Source organism: Carya illinoinensis, chromosome 14, assembly GCF_018687715.1.
Source record: "Carya illinoinensis cultivar Pawnee chromosome 14, C.illinoinensisPawnee_v1, whole genome shotgun sequence".
NCBI classification, from domain to species: domain Eukaryota; kingdom Viridiplantae; phylum Streptophyta; class Magnoliopsida; order Fagales; family Juglandaceae; genus Carya; species Carya illinoinensis.
Genome location: NC_056765.1, coordinates 8,642,236 through 8,667,527, shown reverse-complemented (window position 1 = coordinate 8,667,527; position 25,292 = coordinate 8,642,236). Strand labels below are relative to the sequence as shown.

General features: G+C 35.8%; 2 protein-coding genes across 4 annotated transcripts; both read right to left on the bottom strand.

The window, feature by feature from the left end:
- Window positions 1-3,728: 3,728 nt before the first annotated feature.
- LOC122293195 (uncharacterized protein At5g39865-like) lies at window positions 3,729-11,590 on the bottom strand. Its single transcript, XM_043101694.1, has 2 exons — window positions 10,345-11,590; window positions 3,729-3,992 (listed from the first exon to the last, which is right to left on the bottom strand). Exons 1-2 carry the CDS (start codon window positions 11,085-11,087, stop codon window positions 3,932-3,934), a joined length of 804 nt encoding a protein of 267 aa, XP_042957628.1. The 5' UTR covers window positions 11,088-11,590; the 3' UTR covers window positions 3,729-3,931.
- A 4,922-nt stretch (window positions 11,591-16,512) lies between these two features.
- On the bottom strand, window positions 16,513-24,278 carry LOC122294029 (ubiquitin-activating enzyme E1 1-like). 3 transcript variants are annotated; one of them, XM_043102498.1, is made up of 7 exons: window positions 24,125-24,278; window positions 23,509-23,888; window positions 22,548-22,765; window positions 19,174-19,968; window positions 18,067-18,935; window positions 17,520-17,952; window positions 16,513-17,277 (listed from the first exon to the last, which is right to left on the bottom strand). In XM_043102498.1, the coding sequence occupies exons 2-7, from the start codon at window positions 23,870-23,872 to the stop codon at window positions 16,681-16,683; spliced, it is 3,276 nt and encodes a 1,091-aa protein (XP_042958432.1). In that variant the 5' UTR covers window positions 23,873-23,888; window positions 24,125-24,278; the 3' UTR covers window positions 16,513-16,680. The 3 variants fall into 3 exon arrangements, with proteins under 3 accessions (XP_042958432.1, XP_042958431.1, XP_042958430.1); XM_043102497.1 differs by having other exon boundaries at window positions 23,509-23,885; XM_043102496.1 differs by lacking the exon at window positions 24,125-24,278 and having other exon boundaries at window positions 23,509-24,110.
- Between the last annotated feature and the right edge of the window lie 1,014 nt (window positions 24,279-25,292).

Here is a 25,292-nt window from a genome sequence, read left to right as displayed (position 1 = left end):
TGGGGTCATCATATGAGAGAAAATCATGCCGTGGAAGATAAGTATATAGCTGGAGATGGATAACTATATTTCATTTGTATATATATTTATATGACCAAAGTTTGGTGCATTATGCATGGTATCTTGTACATCACATTTGAGCTTTCTTTTTCTTAGGAAAGCATATAGTAAGTCCAAATATCACACGATTAGTTAGTTTTTATTTCCCTAATAATAATGATATATAGGACATAGAGTACATGTATGTTTTGCAAGTTAAAATAACTTTGCATGTAATTTGTGATTTGCATTGGGATCTAATTAACTAGTGATGAAAGACACTACAAGAAAAAATGAGCATTTTCAATAGATTATATGCAACGAGAATAATTATTTGCGTATTCTGGTAAAAAATAATCATTTTTACAGGAAATAACTGACCAGATCTGAACAAATTTCTTGTGATTAGAGCTCTTTTGTGAATGGATGATATTTCTCATAAAGAAAAATATTGTTATTTATCTCATATTTTTTGTCTTCTTTAATCATATATATGACATTATGACACATTTTATATAATTATCCATTTAAGTGATAAATTATATAAAGTCACGTCAGTAAATATGATTGAAATGTGGGTAAAGAATAACGTCATTACTCTTCCCACAAGAATTCAGCATGTCTTTAGTTTCTAATAATCTTATTATAAAATGTGTCTGATAGTTCATTGCGTGCGATCTTGAAAATTATAAATTTTTTCATGATATAATTTCATTTTTTCAATCAAAAAATGTTCATCTGGATTTGAAGACCTACAGTAGTTGATTGGATGATAAGAAGAAAGTGATTTGGAATTGGTATGAGTAGGACAGTAGAAGTTTCAAGAAATCGACAGTCCACCCTACTTCGAATATATAAAATAGAACACTTTGTTTGTTTAGGTATGGCCTTAACGTGTGTATTCTAGTAATTAACCGCATGTGGGGGCTTACTTTAGAGGTCGGACCCATGATCGGGCCAGCCCAGAGCAGCACCATGTCACAAGGTTGGTCTGGTCTAGACCAATGGACCATAATCACTTGCTCTTGAATTTTTTCAGGTGTTGTTTTTAGGGACGAGTCAGACTAAAGACATGAAGTGGGGCTCGACAAAAGACATGGCAACCCACAGAATGCAATAGAAAATGTAGTACGACCTATTTTACCAGTGACATTCAATGGCTTGCATACTAATTGTTAATTTTATAAAGGTTGAGGTGATCAATCTCTGATTTAGTGGTAGAAACTAATCAATTTTAAATCATTAATGGTACATACTTCATGGGTTATTTATAAAGGTTGAGGTGACCGAATATGACAGGACTAATTCATAAATATGACTCTCAGTGTCCAATTTTGATATGTTACATTCTCTAACACGATTCGGTTATTAATGACGCATATTCGAAATGAATATCTTATTTGAGCTTATTTTCGAATATCCATATCTCATTGGAATACATGAGTGAGGTTTCCATATATGTTTCACTCTTTTAAGGTTTATTTTTATAAACTGATCTTGAAGTAGAGAGATAAAGGTGGTTGACTTTGTCATTGAAATCATACGATACATTTGACATGTAAGAACTTTCAACCACCCTTTGTCACTCAAATCTCACTTGACCATACCTATAATCGCCTAACGGCTCTTTTCTCGCCTACCAGACATATTTATACCTAACAACTCGAATACTTGTTTTGCATCGTAATGACTCGTGTATAATAATGATGGAAACACAAAAAATTAACATGATTTGGTACAATAGTCTACATTTATAGTGACTGTATTTTGAATACAAATTCTTAGGTCACTCTTATATTCTATTTTAAGGAGGGGAGCAAGAAGAAGATAAAAATTGAGATGGAGAAGCCAAATCCTCTAATGCATTGTTCTTTTAACTCTTTTCTAGCTCGTTTCAGTTTTCTTTTTTTTATTGCCATCCATGAGATTTGTCTGATCTCATCAAAACTTTTAGCTGGGTTTAACATGAATATTGTAAATGCAAATATCATTGACTTTAAATTTTCTACTTAACATGAATTCTTGTTGGACAATTTTACAAGACCATACCCTTGATAAGAACTATAATGCAGAGAGGAATTAGATTTAAATAATAATGCTATTTATCATTTTAATTTTTATTATTTTTTATTATCTCATGATATGATATTAGATGATTGAAAATTATTTATTATATTTCACTTGTGAATTTATAATCTAATACTATATCATGAAATGATGAAAAAATGGACGTAAATAGCATTACTCTAAATAGCAAAACCAAAATTACTCAAATTTTTTACCAAAATTAACAACCCAATTAAAAAAAAACAAAAGATAGATATAATATTAAATATTTATGCCAAGTCAAATTACTCAAAATTCTAATGCATAAAATATTAAGAATTAGAGAGTAATAAGAATATATTTATCTATTTTTTACTCAAAGCGCATAATTCTATCTGTCATGGGCATTGATAAATTGCAACAGCTACTTATGGATGCCACGTGAATGAGAAGGAGCACACTTAAATCGATCGTTCTGGTAAAAGTCACAGCATTTATAACATATTTGGGCCTACACCATGTAGATATGACAGTTCCTGTCGGAAAATCCATCCTATATACTCATCTAAATTATAGTTCACCTGTGCGAGTGCCGGCCCAACAAATGCCATTTCTGCATGTAATTAAGAGACTACTAATCAAGCCTACCATAAGGGCTCAACCTATATAGGTTTGAAATCCATACTGCTCCTACTTTATATTTTGTCGAGTGCTGTCCTAGAAAGAAAATTGTTACATATTTTCAGTAGGGGTGATGTTATTCTTGAATCTAAACTCACAACATGCAATGTAATTAAACTTGCTGATATAACAATGGGTTTTGTTGGATTTGTGGAACTTGGTATATTTTTATGGCTGTCCAATTTGATGACCTAATCTGACAAGAATTTATTTATGGATTTTTTGGTAGAGTTTTAATGAGGCTTGAACCATGGAGTGTAAACTTGAATTGATAGGCCCATGTCAAAGCGAATATGGATAAGCTTTGTGGGGGTCCAGGGGCAAATTTTTTTTATTTTTTTACCTAGTTCGTGACTATACAAACGCCAGACAAAAAGCTTACGTGACAGTTTACTCAACACTCACTCAACATGTCACTCAAGCATACATCTGACAGAGAGTTTGCTTCCGACTCACAACACCTCGCTCAAGTAAATAATATGATAATTGAAAAGTTAGGATTTCCGCTATATAACCTCTTATATATGTTTATTATAAATACTTGGTCATATGGAATAGTATATTTCATCCTAAAGTGTATTTTGTTTCAGGTGTTTGTAATTATTGGTATCTTTATAATTTTTGGGAGGAAGCTCAAAGTCTTGTTAGATCTCTAAATGTTCATTTTAAGCATGCATGTATACAGGGAGGCTAATATGCATGGTAGCTGATTTTTTGGCTAAACATGGTGGCTGGTACTAATCGTAGGACTTTGGATTTTACTGAGGAGGATGTTGGTCCGAGAAGACTTAGGGGTCTTTTACGTGCAGATAGATCGGGCATATGTTCCTATTGTGGAAGTATTTAATAATGATATCATATGTTTCAAGCACCAGGTTTTAATTAAAAGGGGAAGACCCTGGATTGGTTCCTATTCTGGAAGTCTTTTACAACAGGTTTGAATTAGAATGATATCATATGAGAAAACGAAAGCGCCATATGTTCTCATTCTGGAAGTATTTAATAATTACCCACCACTCTAGTGAGGCTGCAATGACTAATATGTTCTCGGGTACATGCATGGAGATTTGTACGTTTATCCAGAAGGAAAAGCTTTTCTTGTTCATGAAGAGCACAAGCATGCCTGAAATTTTTGGTGTTGCTATTATATAAATGGACATCTCTTTCACTGTGGCAGAAAACAAGTGTTTGCCAGCTTTCTCGCCCATCTCATGTCTGCTTTATTGCTGCAGATGTCGAGGAGATCATCAAAACTACAGAATGCAGAGAAATCATTTTATATATAATTGACTGTTTAAAACTTGAGTCCATAGAGTTTGAGTCTGTTTATGATGTGCGTATCAATGTATCAGATCGTTGCTTCTTCTCCATGTGGAATGCCATCGGATTTGAAACTTCAATACGTTAAGGCCCTAAGGGTAGTAGTTGAAAAATAGACTTGGCAACCACCAAAATTAATCAAAACTCTGGCCTCGGCCACTTATGCTACGATCGATCGATATGCCATGTAATTGTTGTATATTTATTGCCTTTTTAAAAGGAAAATTAATACATAGAAAGCTCAAATTACCAAACAAGTTGTATTATCCTTCCTAACTTTTTAATTCCGAAAATGTCCTTGATAAAAAATTAATTTAATTAAAAATATATATGAGAAAAAAACATAAAGAATATAAAAAAATAAAAACCAAAAATCCAGAAACATTAAAACTACAGAAGATTTTAATATTTCTGAAAATGTATAGTGATGATTTTTTTTTTTTGAAAGAAAAGAGATGCATGGTGTGTTGGCATTGCTTTATAGTTTGGGATTTACATTGTCACAATGAAAAGTTCATAAGCATTGTAAATTGCAACATAGTTGGAAGAGAGTCTTTAATTTCCCAATTCTTTTTGTATAATGTATGGCAAGATAGTGGTAATAGAAAGAGAGTATTTGAGGAATATTTTTCCTTGCATTTCATTGCCACAGTGTGTGGTATTTATACATGTATAGAGGGTATCAAAACCGTTACATAACAGTAGAGGAACTTGTCTATAATTCTTACAATTCTTCAAGAACTTTACTATTTTCTGATTTTATTGTATCTAGCTTAATACGCCCCCTTGAGTCTAATGGGGTATCTAACACATTGAGACTCAATCTAAAATGAAAGAATTTTTCCGACACTAAGGGTTTAGTGAAGACATCCGCAATTTGATCTTTAGAGCTGATGTAGTTGACATTAAGGCTCTTGGCAGCAACTCGATCTCTAATGAAGTGGAAATCAACCTCCATATGTTTTGTCCTTAAATAGTACACAGGGTTGGCAGCCAAAAAAGTGGCTCCAATATTATCACACCATAATATTGGAGCTGTTGATAGGTGAATACCAAGTTCTGAAAGTAGTGTTTGAAGCCAAATAACTTCTGCAGCAGAAGCAGCAAGGGCTTTGTATTCAGCCTCTGTGCTGGAACGAGCCACGGTTTTCTATTTTTTTGAACTCCAGGAAACAAGATTTTTACCAAGGAAGATACTATATCCTCCTGTGGAACGCCTATCATCTAGACAACACGCCCAATTGGCATCTGAGTAAGCTTGCAATTGAAGAGAAGACTTGGATGAGAAAAACAAACCAAAATTGATGGTATTTTTGAGGTATCGAAGAATTCTCTTAACAGCTGTCCAGTGTGGCTGTTTCGGTTTGTGCATAAACTGGCACACTTTGTTCACGACAAAGGAAATATCGAGTCGTGTAAAAGACAGGTATTGTAACCCGCCCACAATGCTACGGTAGTGATGAATAACATCAAAATCAAGGGAGTCAATCAAGGATAATTTCACAGAGGCTGCCATAGGTGAGGATACGGGCTTAGAATTAAGCATGTTACTCCTAAGCAAGAGATCCTTAATATACTTTCGTTGAGAAATGAGTAAACCAGATGGCAAGTAGTCAACTTCAAGGCCCAAAAAATAAGATAATTTTCCAAGATCCTCAACTGGGAAAGCACATTCCATATCATCAACAATTTTATCAATAAGAGAGGGGATAGACGATGTAATCACAAAATCATCTATATACACAAGTAGATAGACGTGAACATCACCTTGGTGAAGAATAAAGAGGGACGGATCAGCTCTGGAAGCCGTGAACCCATAGGCAATAAGCCATAAACTGAGCTGGGCAAACCATGTCCTTGGTGCCTGCTTCAGTCCGTATATTGCTTTGTGCAATTTACAGACATAGGAGGGATGAACCGGATCAACAAAGCCCTGGGGCTGCTACATGTAGACAGTATCAATGAGGGAGCCATGTAAAAAGGCATTCTGGATGTCTAACTGTCTTAGACTTCAATGATGTGAAATGGCAAGAGAAAGAATCAAACGGATAGTGGGCATTTTGACTACCGGGCTGAAGGTATCTTCATAATCAACTCCTGATTGTTGATGGTAGCCCTTTGCTACCAAGCGGGCCTTCCTTCTTTCAAGAGACTCGTCCGCCCTTAGCTTTGTCTTGTAGACCCAACGGCAGCCAAGGAGATTTGCTGAGGGAACAAGGGGAACAAGGCTCCACTAGAGTTGTTTTGTAAGCATCAAATTCTTGAGTCATGGCCAGCTTCCAATCGGGCCATTTAGAGGCAACTGCAAAACTAGAAGGAGAGTCAAGAACAGTAATAGTGGCAATGAAGCAACCTCGCGAAGGATAGGTCACAATGCCATCGGTGGGAATACAGGGACGGGATGAGTTTGTATGGGATCTGGTTATGATAGGAGACCTAGGAGGGATTAATGGAGGGCGAGGATGTATTGGAGGAGAGGGAACGGAAACAGAGGTGCTGGAAGGGTTGGAAGACGTGATAGGCGAGGAAGAAGGAGTAGAAGTGAATGAGGAAATTGGAGGAGAAGATGGGCCTGTTCCGAGTATAGAAGGAGTAAGAAGAGGAAGATGGGCCGTAGTAGTGGGAGCTAAAGATGGGTTGACAGGAGAAATGAATGTGGGTAGGTGATTACGGAATGGAAAAGATTTTTTATCAAAGATAACGTCCTATGAGATATAAAGACGTTGGGTTTTAAGATCCAAGCATATATACCCTTTGTGGGTTGGGCTATAGCCCAAGAACAGACATGAGACATATCGGTAGGCCATTTTGTGAGTGTTGTGTGGTCTTAAGTTGGGCCAGCACTCACAACCAAAGACTTTTAAGGAGGAGTAGTCTGGGCTTCTGTTATGGACTAAAAAATAAGGGGATTTACGTAGAAGAATTGGGCTGGGCATGAGATTAATTAAGAAAACAACAGTTTCAAAGGCTTCGGCCCAAAAGGAAAAAGGAAGGGAAGCATGGGCTAAGAGGGCTAGCCCAGTCTCAACGATATGACGGTGTTTACGTTCAATGAGTCCATTTTGTTAATGCGTGTGAGGACACAAAAAACGATGAGTGATTCCAAATTTTTGACAAAAATGAGTGAGAGCCTTGAACTCCCCTCCACCATCGATTTGTAGTGTAATGAGTTTAGAGTTGAATAAACGTTCAATATATGGCAAGAAATTGGTGAAAATATTGAGAACATCCGATTTAAGCTTAATAGGAAACATCCATGTAAATCGTGTATAAGCATCAACAAGAGACAAATAATACTTAAAGCCATTACAAGAAATGTGAGGAGATGGACCCCACAAGTCTACTACAAGTAATTGAAAGGGTTTTGTGGATTGGGCCTGACTGGGCCGAAAAGGAAGTTGATGAAGCTTAGCAAGTGGGCAGGTGGGGCATGTGAAAGAATGCTCTCTGAGAAGAAACTTCAAATGGTTGGAGTGCAAGACTTGAGACACGATTTTGAGTGATGGATGATCGAGCTGATTATGCCAGTTAGCGAAAGAGGTTCGTTCTCCAATTTGAGCAAAGGGATGGTGAGCCGAAGAGAGTGAAGAAAGTGCTGGAGGGAAAACATAAAGCCCGTTATGGTTGGGACCAGTGAGAAGGGTCTTCTGCGTGGTCTTGTCCTTCACAAAAAAGAATGTGTCATTAAATTCGAAAAAGCACTGATTATCCGAACAAAATTTACACACAGAGATAAGATTCTTAGTTATGGAGGAAACATGAAGTAAGTTTTGCAAACGAAAAGTTGAAGAGTGAGTGGAGAAGGAAGAGTCACCGAAGTGTTGAATGGGCAACATGATACCATCACCGACGCGAATTTGATCACTGCCAGTATACTAATCCGAAGATATGTTGAGATTTTTCAGGTCGTTTGTGATATGATGAGTTGCAGCCGAGTCGGGGTACCATGCTTTTGGAACTTGGAGCGGTTGTGAAGTTTGTTGAGAATGATGGTGGGGCATCAAGTTGGTAAGAGTGGTCAAACCGAAACCTGCATTGAAGAGCAACATGGTCTTGCTTGTTGCAGACTTGACAGGTGGGTCGATTTGGGAAAGGAGTGTAGGAACGACCACCACCACCATGAGTGTTGCCATATATGCCAGTACGACCGTTTCTTCCTTGTCTACCACCACGATGTGGGGCTCTGCCTCTATCACTACCATTTGTAGTGAAAAAACTTGCAGAAGGTTCAGTGTTGGTCCGATTTAACTTGTGGTGTACCTTGCTTTCATGTATTAACAACATTTGATATAACTCATGTGAAGACAAAGGATCAATTTGAGTTGTGATGGAGGTCACGAGAGTATCATAAGAGGCATTGAAACCAGTAAGTAGGTATGAAACAAACTCTTTATCAGGAAGAGGATTCCCTGTTGCTGCGAGTGTATCAGCCAATGAACGAACCTTCCCAAAATATTCTGTGATATTTTGATTGCCTTGTGATAGATGAGTAAGTTGAAACTTGATGTGAAACTCTTGTGCTTGAGATCTGGAGGAGAACATTGCAGCAAGAGAGTTCCAGAGGGCTCGAGAAGCGCTTGAGGAAAGGACATGAGTAACAATAGAATCCGAAATAGAGGAGAAAAGAATACTGAGGACCAACTGATCGATACGTTTCCACATCGTGTATTCTGGATTTACAGTGGTCGCTTTATCTGAAAGAAATTCAGGTGGAGACTGGCGTGAGCCATCTAGAAGATAAAAAAGATCTTGTCCTCTGAGATAGGTGCTGATTTGCACCTTCCAAAGAGGATAATTGTCATTCGTAAGCTTTGTTGTTACGATATGTGAGAAGGAAGAGATTATGGATGTAATTGGCGGTGATTGTTGGGAAGAAGATGAGGGAGGAGGGGAAGAGGGAGATTTGGCCATGGATCAGAAAGAGACAGCTAGTCGTGTTGCTCTGATACCATAATAGAAAGAGAGTATTTGAGGAATATTTTTCCTTGCATTTCATTGCCACAGTGTGTGGTATTTATACATGTATAGAGGGTATCAAAATCGTTACATAACAGTAGAGGAACCTGTCTAAAATTCTTACAATTCTTCTAGAACTTTACTATTTTCTGATTTTATTGTATCTAGCTTAATAAGTGGATCGCAATTAATTGATATTACAGTTTTAGTTACTTTTCTAGTTTTTTTAGTTTTTAGTAATAAGAGTGATATTGATCAAAATTTTCTTCTTTGAATAAGTTGAAAACTTGTATAGCTTTTGGAATAAGTTTTACTTATTAAAAAAAATAGAAAAATAATAAAAATAAAAACTTGCACATTCTGAATTTATATTTAGCATTATTCAATTTTAAAAAATATCTATTATTTTTATTAATGAAAACAATATATATTTACATACATTTCGACTTTTGCTATATACAGTCACTCTTGCGTATTTATTATGTATTCTACTGATATGATTAATGAAAACAGTTATTTTATATTCAAAAATTGAGATAATCAATTAGAATGCATAGAAAATATACAAGAATAACTATACATAAAATCTTGGAAACCTAAAGGTCAAGTCAGAATCGAGGATATCTGATCAATAGCATGTGTTATTAATTCCCATAGTCAATAAGTCAAAATTCAAAGCCTAACCCAAGATTGCGTAAGGCGTAGAAGCTTTCAGGAATTTGTATTATTTATTCACATGTGATATTGTCTAAATGACTAAATACAAAATGGTCTTGAAGGCAATCAAATCGCCAGAGTTTTCCTTATTTTCTTAAAAATACTCACAATAAATAAATAAATAAATAAAAAGACAGCAACATTAACTGTACAGATCTCACAACAATGTCTTTAAACATTTTTTTTCTCTGTTCATATTTATTCCGACTAATTCTTTGGACATTCACAAACATGATAGTAGATGCTGAAAATTATGACTTTTTAGATTATCCAAATTTTTAATTTAAATTTAAAGAGAAAAATAAAAACAAAAACAGATAATAATAATAATAATTAAAAAAAATGTAAAGATATCATTAGCTATACTCTAAATATTTTTTTTTTTTTAATTTTTTCAGAAAAGTGGCACATCATATTTTCACGAGCCTCCCGCAACCCAAATAAAAACTTTTTAACGTAATAAACCTACAACATTAACTTATCCAAAACCCTTTTTTTTGTCAAAAAAGTGAAAAATAAAAAAAATAAGACTACTTTTAGTCTAATCGGACGGCTCAGAGAGGTGCGGAGTGACAAGAAGGGCACCTGATGAGACCGTTCTCGTTGCACGCCGTACAGCTCTTGAACCCGGTTTTTTCCGTGAACAGTTTATGGCTACCGCAACACTCGCCGCAAAGAACGAATCTGTAGCCGCCGCACGCGTCGCACACGCCCGGTTCCGCTGCGGCCAAGCCTTCCACAAGCTTCTTGAGCTCTCCCGCCTCGTGCAGCTGCCGAATCTCTTCCGCCCCGCCCACATACCTCCCGCCGATGAAAACCATTGGCAAGCTTAACTTGCTTTGGTTTTGGCCGCCCAGGATCTCCTGCAGCTCGGTTAGGAACGCCGAGTCCATGGAGAGATCTCTTTCGTCGAGCGAGACCCGAAACCCACGTAGAATGGATCGTACGGTACTGCAGTCCTCGAATGTAGACCTCACCACCCGGAGGCTTGTGAAGTACACCACAATGCGCTTCTCAGTGCCGGGGATTCGAATCGACGGTTTGGATTGCGTTTTCGCAAGTGGGTCGCTGCCCGATTGGTCCGAGACGGCGGCGACATTTGGACTGGACTCGGGTGATTCTGCGGGTGGATGAGTCGGTGGGCGAGTTGACCAGGCACGGATGATCGAGTTGGCGAGTCGGACCCTGTGGAATATCGACGGCTTCTTGGCGGTGGGTTGAGGGGGCTCCTCGGCGCAGAGCTCTTGGACGTCCTTGAAAGAGAGGAGGGTGGGCGGAGATGACGTGTTGTGAATACGAACGGTTGATTTACCCAACTGCCGCCACATCGAGGGTAGGGATCGGAATTCGGATTCGAAGCCCTCGAAACAAAGAGAAACGAACCGGGAAAGTAAACAAAACAAAATAGACAAGACACAAAATGGGTTTGCGTTTCTGTTTTGATTGCTGATTAAAAGCGAAGGATTTGATGATAGGAGGAGGAAAGCAAGGTTGGGCTTGCAGAGTTTGGAAATGGAAGCTCAATCTTTTCTCCCTTATTTATTTATCCATTTATATATTTTCCTTTGAGCTTTGAGAATTGAGATTGTGGGGGAAAAAGAAAGGGTTAGGGATGAGGTTTGGGGGCTAAGTCGGTTGGTTAAGTTAGTTGGGGTTGTCTTTTTGTTTTCGCCTTAATGGATTTTACGAGAGAAGAAGCGTGAGACTTGAGAGAGGCTGTGATTACACAGATAGGATGATTTGAGCCTAATTATAGATGACATGTCCTGTTAAGTGTATGGATGGAATGATTACCCTAAAATTACCATGGATTCTTCTTTTCTTCTTTCTTTTTTCATTTCTTTTTTGTTGGGTTTCTTTTTTAGGTTGGATTTGGAACAGGTCAATGCAGAGTTTTGTATGTTACGTATGAGAGGGGCTCATGATATATTTATATATATATATATATATATATTTGCGTTGGTATTCAATGACGACATAATATATCTGCAATGCTTGCTGCTGCTGGCAGGAAAGTGCAATGCTGCTGTTACTGCATTGGCAGAACTATTTTATATGTTTAAATGCCTTAAAACAACCCAAATTAAAATGGTCTCCCTGGTGACAGACTAATGAATTTAAAGCAAACAAACCCAAGAAAAGTGCATTTTCATGGTGAAATGAAGAAACAGGTAGTGACTCGTGAGTATCTCTCTGTTTTTGGCAAACTTGAATCACAATTCTTCATAACTTCAGTTGCGATTCTGCGCGGGCTCGGGCTTAGGCTCCTCCTGTATGTGACAGATTATTATTATATTCACGCAGGTCATAAATTGGATGGAGGATGTGATGGTTTCTAACTCTTCCCATCAGTGGCTCATTGACTTATGTATTCAACCCTTTTCACCTGCTGTCACTACCAGAAGGAAAACAAATTAGGCATCCAAAGCTCCATGCCAAGAAGATTAAAGAATAAAGGAGAAGAAAAAGTAAGAGAGAAACAGAGAGAAAGAGCTGCAAAATGTGTATTCTTAGACCATGTTAATGTATAATTACTGTAGGAGGATGAGACAAGGCGTGTGGTAGTTCTGAATAAGTTGTCTATTTCCGAAAGTTCAAAGGTTAAAGTTGAAGTGGGTGGATTCTGAAAAGTTTAACAGGGAGGCACTGAAGAGTTAAAAAAAGGCGGTAAAATGGTGATAAAATACACATGCTCGGCTAATTGATTGAACATGGAAGAGGCCTGCCGTCAATAATCTTATTATTGTGTGAACCAGAATTGTTATATTTCTCTGTCCACCTGTGAGTAGTTGAGAGCTGTCAAAATCTGTGTTTCTCAAAACTCGCAAAGTCTAACTTACATATGGATTACAGATTGGATCAGGATGCTAGTTGACCTGCACATGACATCTGGCTGGAGCTGCAATATTATTTTTGTTGTTTTTTGCACAGGGTAATCTTAGATTCTATGCGTAATTCAGTGCACTTTTTTTCTTTTTTATTTTTAAAAAAAATTATTTATTATTAAAAAATTATTTTTTTATATAAATCTCAAATTTACTTATTTTTAAAAAAATAAATGAAACTTACCCAACTTATAATTGTAAATATTATTTATTTTTAATAATATTAAAAATCTTAGCCTGGTTTGAATTGAGAAATATTTTTAAAATTTTATTACGTACAAGTAAAATCGCTTATTAATATACGTATCAATACTGATTTCTTTTTATTCAAAATTTAAATTAACACTATTTTCAATTAAATCTATTTTTTGATCAATTACATTTAATTAGTATACATATTAGTACGCAGTTGTGCTTATAACTAGATTTTTACATATTTATAATCTATCTCAATTCTCATCTCATCATTACAATTTTAATAAATTCTCTCACAAAATACAATAAACAATTAATTTTTTAAAATTTTAAAATAATAATAATATTAAAAATATTATTCTAACAATATTTTATTTAACTTTTAATTTTTATCTAAAATCATCTCATTTCAATATCCAAACGAGCTCTTTGGCTATATCAAAGTTAGCACCTTTTACATAAGTGGTATATTAAGTGTGTTAATAAAAGAACTCACAAATAAGTATTTTTAAGTCCAATTATTTGGAATGCATTCTTGAACCAGATTAAGGTGTAATTTGAATTTAAAGATGAGATGAAATGAGTTGGTTTTAGATGAGTTGAATGAAATATTGTTATTATTATTTTAGAATTTGAAAAAGTTAAATTGAGATTTAAAAAAATTAAATTATTTATTATATTTTGTATAAAAATTTAAAAAAATTATAATGATACGAGACAAATTGAAAATGTTTCCGTATTCAAATAAGGAAAAAAAGTGTTTAAAACTAATGCAAGAATAACAGCTACAATACTCAAATCAATCATATATAAAAGAGGTCGTTTCTTGCTCATCCTATGAAGAATCTCCCTAGTACTACCAAGAGTACAATATTGTACATTAGGAGGCAGGCTACCATTATAAGTCTCTAATTGTACAATTAATCTAATTTATTAGAGTAACATTAATGTTTATAATTCCAAGCCCTGCGAAGATTCTATCTTCGCCTCCCTCCATAAATCATTGATGTAACCCAATCTATGTATGGCTACTACCCAACTAGGCATTCCTCAAACGACATTAAGATATAAAATATTTAATAAAATTTATATATTTTTATTAATTTAAAATTTTAAAATAAGTGATAATTATACATGATATCAAAATAAAGGTCTTAAGTTTGAACCCTGACTCTATATTCCGTTTCATTAAATATTTTACATGTTGAGCCGTCTATTAAAAGAGAGTTAAGTCCACACGTAAAGGGGAGTGTTAAGATATAAAATAAATAATAAAACCTATCTATTCTTATCGGTTTAAGTTTTTTATAAATAATCATATATGGAGTTGCAAATTGTGACTTTCCAGTTGGTTACAACTCACAAAATTTACTTTCTTTTCCACTAAACCTAATCTTTCACATTCAGGGAAAAAAAAATGTGGCATGCATCCATCTAAAAGAATAGTAGTTTATCTTCCAAATAACTTAAAATTCTCTGTATTGAATTCATTAGTTTCAGGTGCCAAATTCTTGTGGGATCTAAAAGTTCAGTAGATCTTTCTCTTCCTAAGAGACCCATGCATGCTTTTCTAGTTTAAGCTAAAAGAAGAGACGACTTGAATAAGTAATATATGTGTGCTCTTGATAATAACCACTGCACTCTTGATGAGTGATTTACACGAGATGAGGAAATATGTTTTATGATTGCTTCCCTTTTGTTTCAATGGCTTCTCCTTTTTTATATAAAGTAACGTTAGTTATAAATTTTAAATAGGTTAGTCTCGCATCGATCATTTATAAAAAATAAAAAATAAAAAAAGATTTAACTAAAAAAATAATTTTGTTTACACTTTTTTACAAAAATTTAAGTGAGATTTATTTATTTAAAATTATACACATAATTTCTCTTTTATATAAAAGAGAGTTCGTGCAGCTAGGAAGTAAACTCGACTCTTTATTTTTAGAGTAATGTCACATCATAAAATGAGAAGAAGATAATGATAAAAATAATGATAAATAAAATTTTTCTTACTTTTATTACCATTGTAGCTTGCAATTCTTTTGTTTTTAATATTTTTTTAGAGGACGTAGCATGAGCTCGGTCTTGAGAAAGAATAAAAAAAAAAAATCATTTTTTCTCTTATATTCTTAAATTTAAAAAAAAAATTATAACGACACTAAAAAAATATTTACTTAATTATTAAGTAAAAAATAAAAAATAAAAATAACCGGTCCCAATCGGTACCATGTGTCGGTTATGTAGCAATTTTGTTTTTTGTATCCACCTGTTGTTGGCCTGAATCAAATTTCCAATGTCTTTTCTTATCTTTATTGTTGACGTCATTCTACTGACATTAAAGGATCCACCGCGCTGCCTACTGTCAAATAACACTCTTCCAGCAAAAATCTTTCTATCAAAACGATGGCATCTTACCTTCGTTTTTTCATCAGCTTATAACAATCTGACACAGAATGAACTCCTTGTCAATTGAGGGCATGTGGATGCAGTATAAAAACGAAATCAATTTGTAAAACTAATTTTTACAATTTGTGCTTCCAAACAGAATGGGAATTTCGGCAATTCCCACGAGGTCCAGGGGAGAGAAACTAGCAATGTTTTGAATACTGTACTGGATGGCGTATCGGTCAAGATACTGAAACGAAATATTTCGATACCGATACCGTTTTGTGTACCGTTTCAGAATAGTCGATATATAAATAAATTATATATATAAATATATATAAATTATATTTCAAAATAATAATCTATATATGAATAAATTATACATGAATACATATGTATATATAAATTATAAATAGTCTAATATGAATTGGGGTCAAAAAATGAGATTATAACTTAAAAATAAAAAAAATAAAAAAAAATAAAAGAAAAAAAACATAAAAGCCGAAATACCGAAATGCCGGCCGGTACAGGCTAAAATACCGACCGTACCAGGCCGAAATACAGGCCGGTACAGCCGGTATTTCAGCCGGTACAAAATAGATACTTTACCTGTATCGGCCTGGTCACCGGTACGGAATGTACCGGCCGGTACAGTACGGTACGAAAAACCTTGGAAACTAGTTGAAAAACCAAGAGGGTTGCAAGGGGATTTGAGATGACCATTACTTTGGTCTAAACCATATTGTTAGAGATGGTGATTTCAATAATTCTTGCCCTTTTTGTGAAAACAAATGCTTTAATTATAAATAAATTTCACTTAAATAAATTTACAAACTTAAGTGATTTAATCTATTACATTATATTATAATACTGTTTTTATCATAACTATGATATGTCTTAGCTGTAACGCTTCTCGTTGGGTGAATGATTGCAACAGAGAATGCTGCAAAAGCTCTACATCACCCAGCCATCAGGATGGTTCATCCCATCCTCTCGTAGTCGTGTTTAAAAAGACACTTCACAATCATCAAGAGAAATGAAGAATTCATTGACCAAGTCCAGCCATCATAATTACTTTTACTATGGAGTTAGAAAGAGCAGTAATGCCTTTCAAGTCACGAAATTATTCAACACTGCAAGGAAGGAAGACGGCAATGATATAGGAAACACGATTCAAGCAAGAGCAACCACAAATACGAAATTTTGAGAGTAGCTCCCTATAGACATGATGGTAAAAATAGAAATGCTACTGGAATAAAGCGATCGTAGGGAAAATTATTACAGCACATGAAATCAAAGTTACTCAGACTTTATATATAAAATGTTGTGAAAAATATCCATTTTGGTGTTCTCCTGTGTTAAATTAACAGTAGAGCCAAAGACAGGTATAAATATGGAGTTCAGTTCTTAGCCTAAATTCACAATCCGATGGACTCGGATTATTGGGAACAAGAACCTAACCGAAGTAAATTGATACTTGAGGGATGTCAACATCATTGTCCTCATCGTCTTCACAAGCCACAACAACATCCAGGTGCCGACGGTATGTAGGTAGGTCTACTTTGGCCACTTCCCTTGCCAGATCCACCAATTTCTTGTCCATTCGATCTCTGTGCCGAGGGAACATACTGTTATAAAGCAGGCAACTTCCGCATGAGATGCTATAGGCATTCAACCCTTTCTCCTTGAGCCATTGAATGAGTTCCCTCAGAGTAGGGTTGCCTTTCAGGATCCACCTGTCCCAGACAGTCCAACTCAAGTTCTCGTGTTTGATAACCTTGGGTGGAAGTGGCTCGGCAATGGAGAATAAAGGCAGCGCAAGGTTGGCAAACGTGTTCCGATAGTCCTCCACTTTGTGCCCTCCGTCCAAAACCTTGTAGAGCTCCAGGCAGACAAGACCTGTGGCCATCGCAGTGGATGTTGCAATTGCAGGAATGATCCTTCCAGCAATAAACTTGGCTTTGAGCTTGTCAACTTCCGGAATGCTGTAATTTCGTGCCCTCATGTTGGCAAGGCCAGCAATCAAGTCCATATGGAAGTTTGTATCATCATCCTAGACATTTATGGGATCAAATTCATGAAAATCAGAAAGCTGATTCAAATATTAGTTAGTAGAAAATTACTTCAAGTAAAGGGGAGCTTAAATGGGTGAAGAAGTTTATAGAAATTTCAGAGTAAACCATTACAGACTAATTTTAGATTAACAATAGATCAATCTAGGGGCAGGTGACAAGAGACAAGCATGGGAATAGTGCTAAAAATCGAATGAAAGAGACTTGACGGTAGAAGGTATACCTTCTCAAACTGAATTGGTTTCATCCTAAATTCTGGTGCCAGGTTCTTCTGGCACTGCTTTAACTTCATAATCAGTTCAGCAATGACTGCTGAATCATCTATGGAACCCGTAGACATACTGGTAGCCTTCTCATCTGTCACAATTTTCACATCTTTTTTGGGCTGAAATTCTGGGACCATCACTTTATCAACAGCTTCAGCCATCTTCTTAGGGTTCTTGACCCAGTCAGGAATTGGGATACCAAATGTCTCTGCACGTAGAATGGATCCGGCCATAACAAAATGGAGGTGACTGAGATCGGCAGATGAGAACTGCAGCGGACGAGGGAATCGCTTAGGTGCAGACCAAAATGGCGCCCCAGTACTGGTTGCAGCATCCTCAGGGAAAGTATAAATCAACTGCTTCACACGGTTGGCAAAATAATCTTCGAACCTGAGTGAATTCGAAGACAATATCATCTATTGAAGGGAGAAACAAAGACTTCTATCGCAGCTTTTACAGAAGGAAAAAAAAAAAGCTACTAAAAGGACTATTCAAGGAACATACTTCAAACGAGCCCAGGTAATGCAGTCTTGGAATGTCTCACATCGTTCATTGTCAAGGCACTCCAGCACACGCTCCAAGTTATCCCTGGCCTGAGCATCACCTGCATTTATCATTGCAGTGCAATATTCACTTGGGTTGGATAAATAGGCATTCACTTCTGCTGGTGTTTTCTCAAGCAAACCCTCAAATTCAGATCGAGCCCATGTCAAGCAGTGGTCAATGTTGTGTGGAAATGAATGTACAGTGCACATAGGGGCTTGTTTCTCAGGAGGGTCTCTTGAGGCACCATAGTTTTCTGTGAGATGAGGGATGACCATCTGAGTGTTGCATTTGGCACCAAGAGTTCCTGACTCAAGAAGTGGCTTTTGGAAATATAAGCATCTCTGATCAACGTACAATCTGGCATTCACATTGTCTAGAGCGTTAATGACAACACTCAAACTCTCCCAGAAAGTATCATCAAATACATTCTCAGTTTCAGGACCAACTCGATTCTGCAAGGCTTCAATGTTGAATCGAGGGTTTATTGATTTAGCAGCAGAAGCAGCAACAGTGGACTTGGCCTGACCAATGTTCCAATCACGGAATAGGAACTGCCTGCTGAGGTTACTCTTCTCAATCACATCATCATCAGTAAGTGTAAGCTTCCCCTCATTGCCACATGAAACTCCCATCAAGGCTACATTCTTTAAGAACTCACAGCCTAGGGCACCAGATCCAACAATAAACACTTTGGCATCCTCCAGTTTCTTCTGAAGCTTAGAACCGAAGACAGAAATCTGAGCATCATAACGACTATTTAATGGTCTAAAATCAATAGAATCCACCGGCTCTGTAGGAAGGGACTCCACTGAGTCAAAGTAGAAGAACTGTAAAAACAAGTAAACGAACATTACATTATGAGAACGGCAACCAAGATAAGATATAAACTAACTCTCACCCCTCAAAAAGTGGTCAAGATCGTATTGCAACCAAGAATAAACAATTAGACTAACATCAAAAGCCTAGGTCACAGGCCAGATAGAAAGGCTCCTTCAGGCATAATTTCAATATTAGAAAGCTTAACCAACTATCCAGAACATGAAATAAGACAATATCAGTGGTAACCTGGAAAAGTGGATGGAACTTCCCAGAACATGCTTTCACCACCTCTTGTCCCACAATACCACCAAACATTGCAGCCATGGGATTCAGTACCGCCTTTGCACCAAAGGCAAAATGCCTGAGAAGTTTTGGATTAATATCTTCCTGTCTACCATCTCCCAAGCTCTCATTAATGTTAGTGACAATAGATGTAAGTTTCTGAGCATCCTCTTCCGAACCAGCAACAGGGAACCGCCCCAACTCAGACACAAACTTATCCAGTGCTTGGAATGCCAAGTGCAAAAGAGGTGGACGATCAAACTTGGAGAAATCACTGAGAAGAAAATCACCAGGCTCGGTTAATGCTTCTCTCAATGGCTTGAAGTTCAACACCTTGGGCTGCTTCACCTGTGTAACAATACCACCCTTTGCATAGGCTCCGTAATTTGTAGTATCCTCTTCAAGGGTGAATGAATAAGCCCTTGCATTTTTAATCTTCCTTGGTTTCCCGTCATTCAATTCTGTCATTCCGTGAACTTCTGAGAATACAACAAGATCCCCATCCTGAAACTCAAGCCTTTCATCGTCGACACAGGATACGAGGGCAGGATTGTCATTGCTGATTGATGCAATTATACCTGTGTGTGGTTCCTCTCCATCAACATCAACAATAGTAAACTCAGGTCCAAAGTCACAAAACACAGAACCAAAAAGGCCTCTGACTTCGGTTTTGATGAATGCAATAGGAGGTTGATGATTATGACAGTAATCATTGAACTCAATGGCTTTCTCAAAACTGATATCAGTGAAGACCACAGCCTGCACCACCAGAGAATAAACATTAGCTTATCCAATCCAATAACCATGATACAAACACAAACCAGTGCATTGAGACACCAGTTTTGCTACATACTACCGGCCTGAGTAAATGGGATGCAACCGGCTGTACGTGGCAAAACTTATGTGGAAGGAAAAAAAAATTAAAAAAAGAACAAAAATTAGAAAGGCAAAAAGACAAAAGCAAAGAAAAGGACAAAACAAAACAAAGTTCCAAAATTTTCTTCCTCCTTCGGTGTAGCATACTACACTTCGAAGATTTTCTATTTTTCTTCTTCTTCAGTCGAGTAGCAAACCACCGCGACAAGGCTAAAAAAGTTCACACAGATTTTCTTCCTTCGGTGTAGCAAACCACACTTTGAAGCAAACAACATTTTATATTTTCCTTCTTTTTCGGTTGAGTAGCAGATCACTGCAGCAACAAAGGTTCACACAAAATTTTCTTCTTCCTTCGCAAACTCCACTTTTCGTTTCTTTTTCAAAGGGAAAAGGAGAAGCAGCAAAAGCAGAGGCCATTGCCCATTTTCGTTTCTTTTTCTTCTATTTCCCTTTGCTCTCCTCAATCCAAGCTAGTCAGTCTTTCCTCTTCACACCTTCTTTCATTTCCCTCCTCCTTTTCCTTCCCCTCTGGAGATATTCGAATTGTAATTAACACATCACTTTCTCTGAGTTACTGGTTCTCAAATAATTTCATTTTCATCTAATTTCTCTAAATCTCATGTGCTTCCATTTCAGATGTGGGTTTTTGCTAGGATTGTTTCGAATTTCTTCGATTCATTATTCTTCAATTTAAGATGACTTTTTTTTTTTGGTCTAAAACAACTGGCCACGTGGGACACAGTGCCCCACAGTTCCCCTGGCCGGTTGTAAATAGACTTTTTCTTGACACACACACACACAGCAAATCTATCGTTGCATAAAAAACAAAAAACAATCAGCATTTTTTTTTTTTTTAATATAAGTAACAAAAATCAATCAGCTTATATTCAGATAAAACAATCAAGATTTGAACTACGCTGCTGCAACCCCAAAACATCACCAATATAGAGTTACTGCAAAACAAGTAAGCACTTCCTATCCTATTTGCAAGCATTTTATCCTGCTCCATGCTTTAAACAAACAATTTCCCTTTTCCTGTTCTTTCTGGTTGAGGGGTGGGTTGCAATCAAATGGTGTAATGGAAGAAAGCAAATAAAATCATATTCCGCTAGTTCTGAAGAAGCACAAGTTCTCTCGTTACAGCAATAGGGATGTTTCTAACTCCACATCTCCATAACATTGTTAAGAAAATCAGCTTAACGAGAATATGATATATCATTTTTTTGATAAGTATAATAGAAAAGAGAATATGATATATCATCATTATATTAAATGCAGAGATAAGGCCAAACTGACCCTAGAGCAAACTTTTTATGGAAATTTGAGGAGTCTTCATCAGAAGTTCATCAAATAAAAAATTATATTCTAATCATTTACTCTTTACAGTTTCAAGTAAATTACTGGATTTAGAAACTACAATTTCAATAATACCCGTACTAGATTAGCTACTTAGGTGATAGCTTAGGTGTGAAAATGAAAACCAGATTGGAACTTATAAAGAACACCGATTCAAAGATTTAGAAATTTGTATCTCATCATTATTCGAATCCCTTATTCAACCAATTTGTGATATGAACTCAACTAGGAAGTAGAACCATAGCAACTACTAAAAATGGAAATTCACCATATGACAACTTACTCTAAACCCCAACTACAAATGAAAATATGATGAATATCTAGCAACAACAATAATTTAACCAACACAATAACAAACGAAATCGAAACTCAATTTGCTATCATCAGGACAATATCCAATAAGTGAAACCGATCATCAAGACAATATCTAATAATTGAACCCTTGAGAATTCCAATGAAATAAGAAATAGTAGAAGAAAGCTAGGAGGTGGCTGAATGAGAAGTGTTACAGCCACAAAGGGATTACACAAAAGTAATCTCACCAACTGACATGACTTTATGTGATCCGTTAGATCTATTAATATCCAATAAGTGAAACCTATCATCAAGACAATATCTAATAATTGAAACCAGAGAATTCCATTGAAATAAGAAATAGTAGAAGAAAGCTAAGAGGTGGCTTAATGAGAAGTGCTACAGCCACAAAGGGATTACACAAGAGTAATCCCACCAACTGACGTAGCTTTATTTGATCTATTAGATCTATTTTATAATAAAAGTAACTTTACAATATGACGAACTGCATCAATCCACATCAATTTGTGGGATTACTCTTGTATAATCCCTCTATGGCTAAAGTATTTCTCTTTCCTTAATTGTTAGCACGTCCTAAATTGTTCATACCTTTTTTATAAGTTAAATTGTTCATACCCAAATGGCACCCAAACGAAATCTAAGTAAGAACCATTATGCAAAGGTTCGATTTGAATTCCCAAGAACATGAAGATAGTTAACTTTTTTTGGGCAACGTTAGAATCAATAAGTTCCATTAATGAGATAACTAGACAATCAATAAATCAACAAAAAAATAAAAGAAACAAAAGTACCTGAAAATCAGAAAGCTGTTCTTTTGTCAAATTTGTTGTTAAGGCACGAACAACCACAGCATTGTTGAGCTCTTGCAACTTTTGGACAGAAGCAAGTGCTCTGTTCTTACCAACATCACCTTCAGAGAAGATGAAATTACTGGACAAATCCCACAACTCTACCATCCCTTCATCATGCAAGGTCACAGACTTGACACCAGCAAGAATGAGGTTCTTCGCTGCAGCAAACCAACAAAAAAGGAACGTTGAACACACCAGTAAGAGTAAGGATCACAGAACCAACATCAGAATTACTACGCTGGCAAGAATGATAATCAAGTCACAGCTACATGGACAAGGAAAGAATATGAAGTATAAGATATCTCTTAAAAATAAAATCAGGGACCAGAAAAATAAAAGAGAGAAAGGGGCAGCAGACGATCCAAACTAATACAGCGTGTACATGACAATAATGTATCAGATGATAGGTACGCTCTTGCATCATTTCCATATAGTTTGGTTCTCTCGGAGAATGAGAGAGAAAAAAAATGAACAAAACAAACTGTCCACCAACCTCCGAAGCTTTTTTGGCAGAGATGAAAAACCAAAACCAAATATGACAACGTTCATGTACAAAGAAGCCAGAGAAGGAAAGAATCGCCAATTGAAACTGACATGACTGATACGTGAACATGTATGCGAAAACTCCAAAATAAATAAACTAATCTAGGACAATCTAACAACCAGATGATTTCATAATAAACAGCAATCAATACCCATCACTCATGAAACTAGATCATCATACTGAATACTCAAAGTCAATGCGAACCAGACCTTATAAGGAGAATGAAAGACATCTTTTTTACCTTTCCATCGGTGAAAAATGACATCTTTTTTTTTTTAAATATTTATCGTTGAAAAGAGACATCTTGGTTAATAAAAGAGAGAACTGAAAATTATTGACAGAGGAATATATATATACCAATCTCGGCGCCAAGACCCTGCATCCCTGAGACAAGGATGTTGGAAGCAAAAAGCCGGCGCATCGTCTCACGGCCATACACCGCGAGCTGGCGGCTGTGGAGATCCTCGTCGATGTCCGTCGAATTGGCATCACCCAAAGCCATGATAGAAGCCTCCTCTTTTTCTTCTTCTTTAACTAAGCTACCGCTCCCGTGGTTGTCGCTGCTGTTGCTGTTGCAGTTGTTCTCACCACAAACGACGTCGCTGCTGATCTTCACCGTCGGATCGGCAGCTTCGACGATCCGAATCTTCTTGTTTTTGTTGTTGTTATCAGTATCTTCGTGTACAGCCACTCCTTCACAAGCTCGCTTTCTAGGAAGCATATAGTGCAGTAAGCTGCTGAATACGCCACAAAACGCCATTATCGAAAGAATCACAACAACCAGAAAAGCAATCAAGAACTTGTAAGAACAATTAAGATAGTCTCCAAGCGCGAATCCAACAAAGATCGGAACCAGAAATGAAACGATAAACCCTAAGAACCCTAATTTCAACATGATTCCAAGGCTAACACTCCAAGCAAAGGAGATTAAAGACCTTAATCGTAGAGAGTTAAAAGTAAAAAAGAAACGTACCGATTAGGACGGTGGGATGGAAAGAAGAAAGGAATCTAGGAGATGGAGAGGGATGGATGGATTCGTTTTGGTTGGGGTGGAGAATTGGTTTTTTTTTTCTTTTTTGTGCTGTTTGTTGGAGCGGAAATAAGAAATGTTTGAGGTGGTTCGCACACGGAGTAGAAGTGGAAGGTAGGGCTAGGGGTATTTATAAATGGGCTTTGGGGCCTTGGGCCCCGTTGAAAATTAAAAATTAAAAAATTCTTGCAGCCGTCGCAATAAAATAAGATAAAAATTAAAAATAAAATAATTTTTTTAATATTATTATTATTTTAAATTTTAAAAAAATTAAATTATTAGTTATATTTTAGACAAAAATTTATAAAAATTATAATGATTATATGAAATGGATTGAAATAGTTTTAATATCCAAACTGAGCCTTAATATATTTTATATTTTTTTATATTTTTATATATATATTTTTTTTTAATATATTTAAATATTTTTTTAAAATTAAAATATTTACATTATCATCAAAAAATATTTTTTTTTTCACTAAATAAAAAAAAAAATCTCAATCAGAATCCCTCAACTATAGCTCTCAACGAGAAGAGTAGTATTTTCCATATAATAATTGAGTTGTTTTATCTAAAAGTTGTAAAGCACATTTTTTATTTTATAGAAATAATAATATTTAATTTATAAAATATTTTAATTTTAATTTTTTTAACAAATCAATTTTTATCACAACAATAAAATAGAAGGTGTAGTTTACATACCAATTTTTAAATAAAATTTTTCATAATAATTTATTTAAAAGACACAATTATTGTACATCTGTATAATAAAAATTTAGTACCAATTTATAAATATAACTTCTCTCTCTTTATAAATTGTATATAAATTTTAGAATTTTAGAATACAGAGTGAGATATATACAGTTAATAACGCATCCTTTACTATCTTATTTTTTTTTTCATTTTATATTTGGTTTATTAAAGGTATTTTGTCTCCCTTTTTTCAGCTTTAATGGTATTTTGTTTATTTTTTAATTTTTTAAGGATAGTTTTGTAAGATATTGTTATGAATATATGATGTCAAAAATAAAAAGTGAGAGAGTTCGTATATATTTTTTGTTTTTAAAATTTAAATAAAAGTGATTAATTATCTCAAACGATAGCCTAAGAT

What these genes read in the sequence shown, in the direction of transcription:
- LOC122294029 (XM_043102496.1), bottom strand. Translation starts at nt 24,046, where the DNA reads ATGTTGAAATTAGGGTTCTTAGGGTTTATCGTTTCATTTCTGGTTCCG. An exon ending in ATTACCTGGGCTCGTTTGAA is followed by an intron (nt 17,953 to 18,066) that starts GTATGTTCCTTG and finishes GAATTCACTCAG; the next exon opens with GTTCGAAGATTATTTTGCCA. An exon ending in AACCAATTCAGTTTGAGAAG is followed by an intron (nt 17,278 to 17,519) that starts GTATACCTTCTA and finishes ATAAATGTCTAG; the next exon opens with GATGATGATACAAACTTCCA.
- LOC122293195 (XM_043101694.1), bottom strand. Translation starts at nt 11,087, where the DNA reads ATGTGGCGGCAGTTGGGTAAATCAACCGTTCGTATTCACAACACGTCA. An exon ending in AACGAGAACGGTCTCATCAG is followed by an intron (nt 3,993 to 10,344) that starts GTGCCCTTCTTG and finishes CGACATCTGCAG; the next exon opens with CAATAAAGCAGACATGAGAT.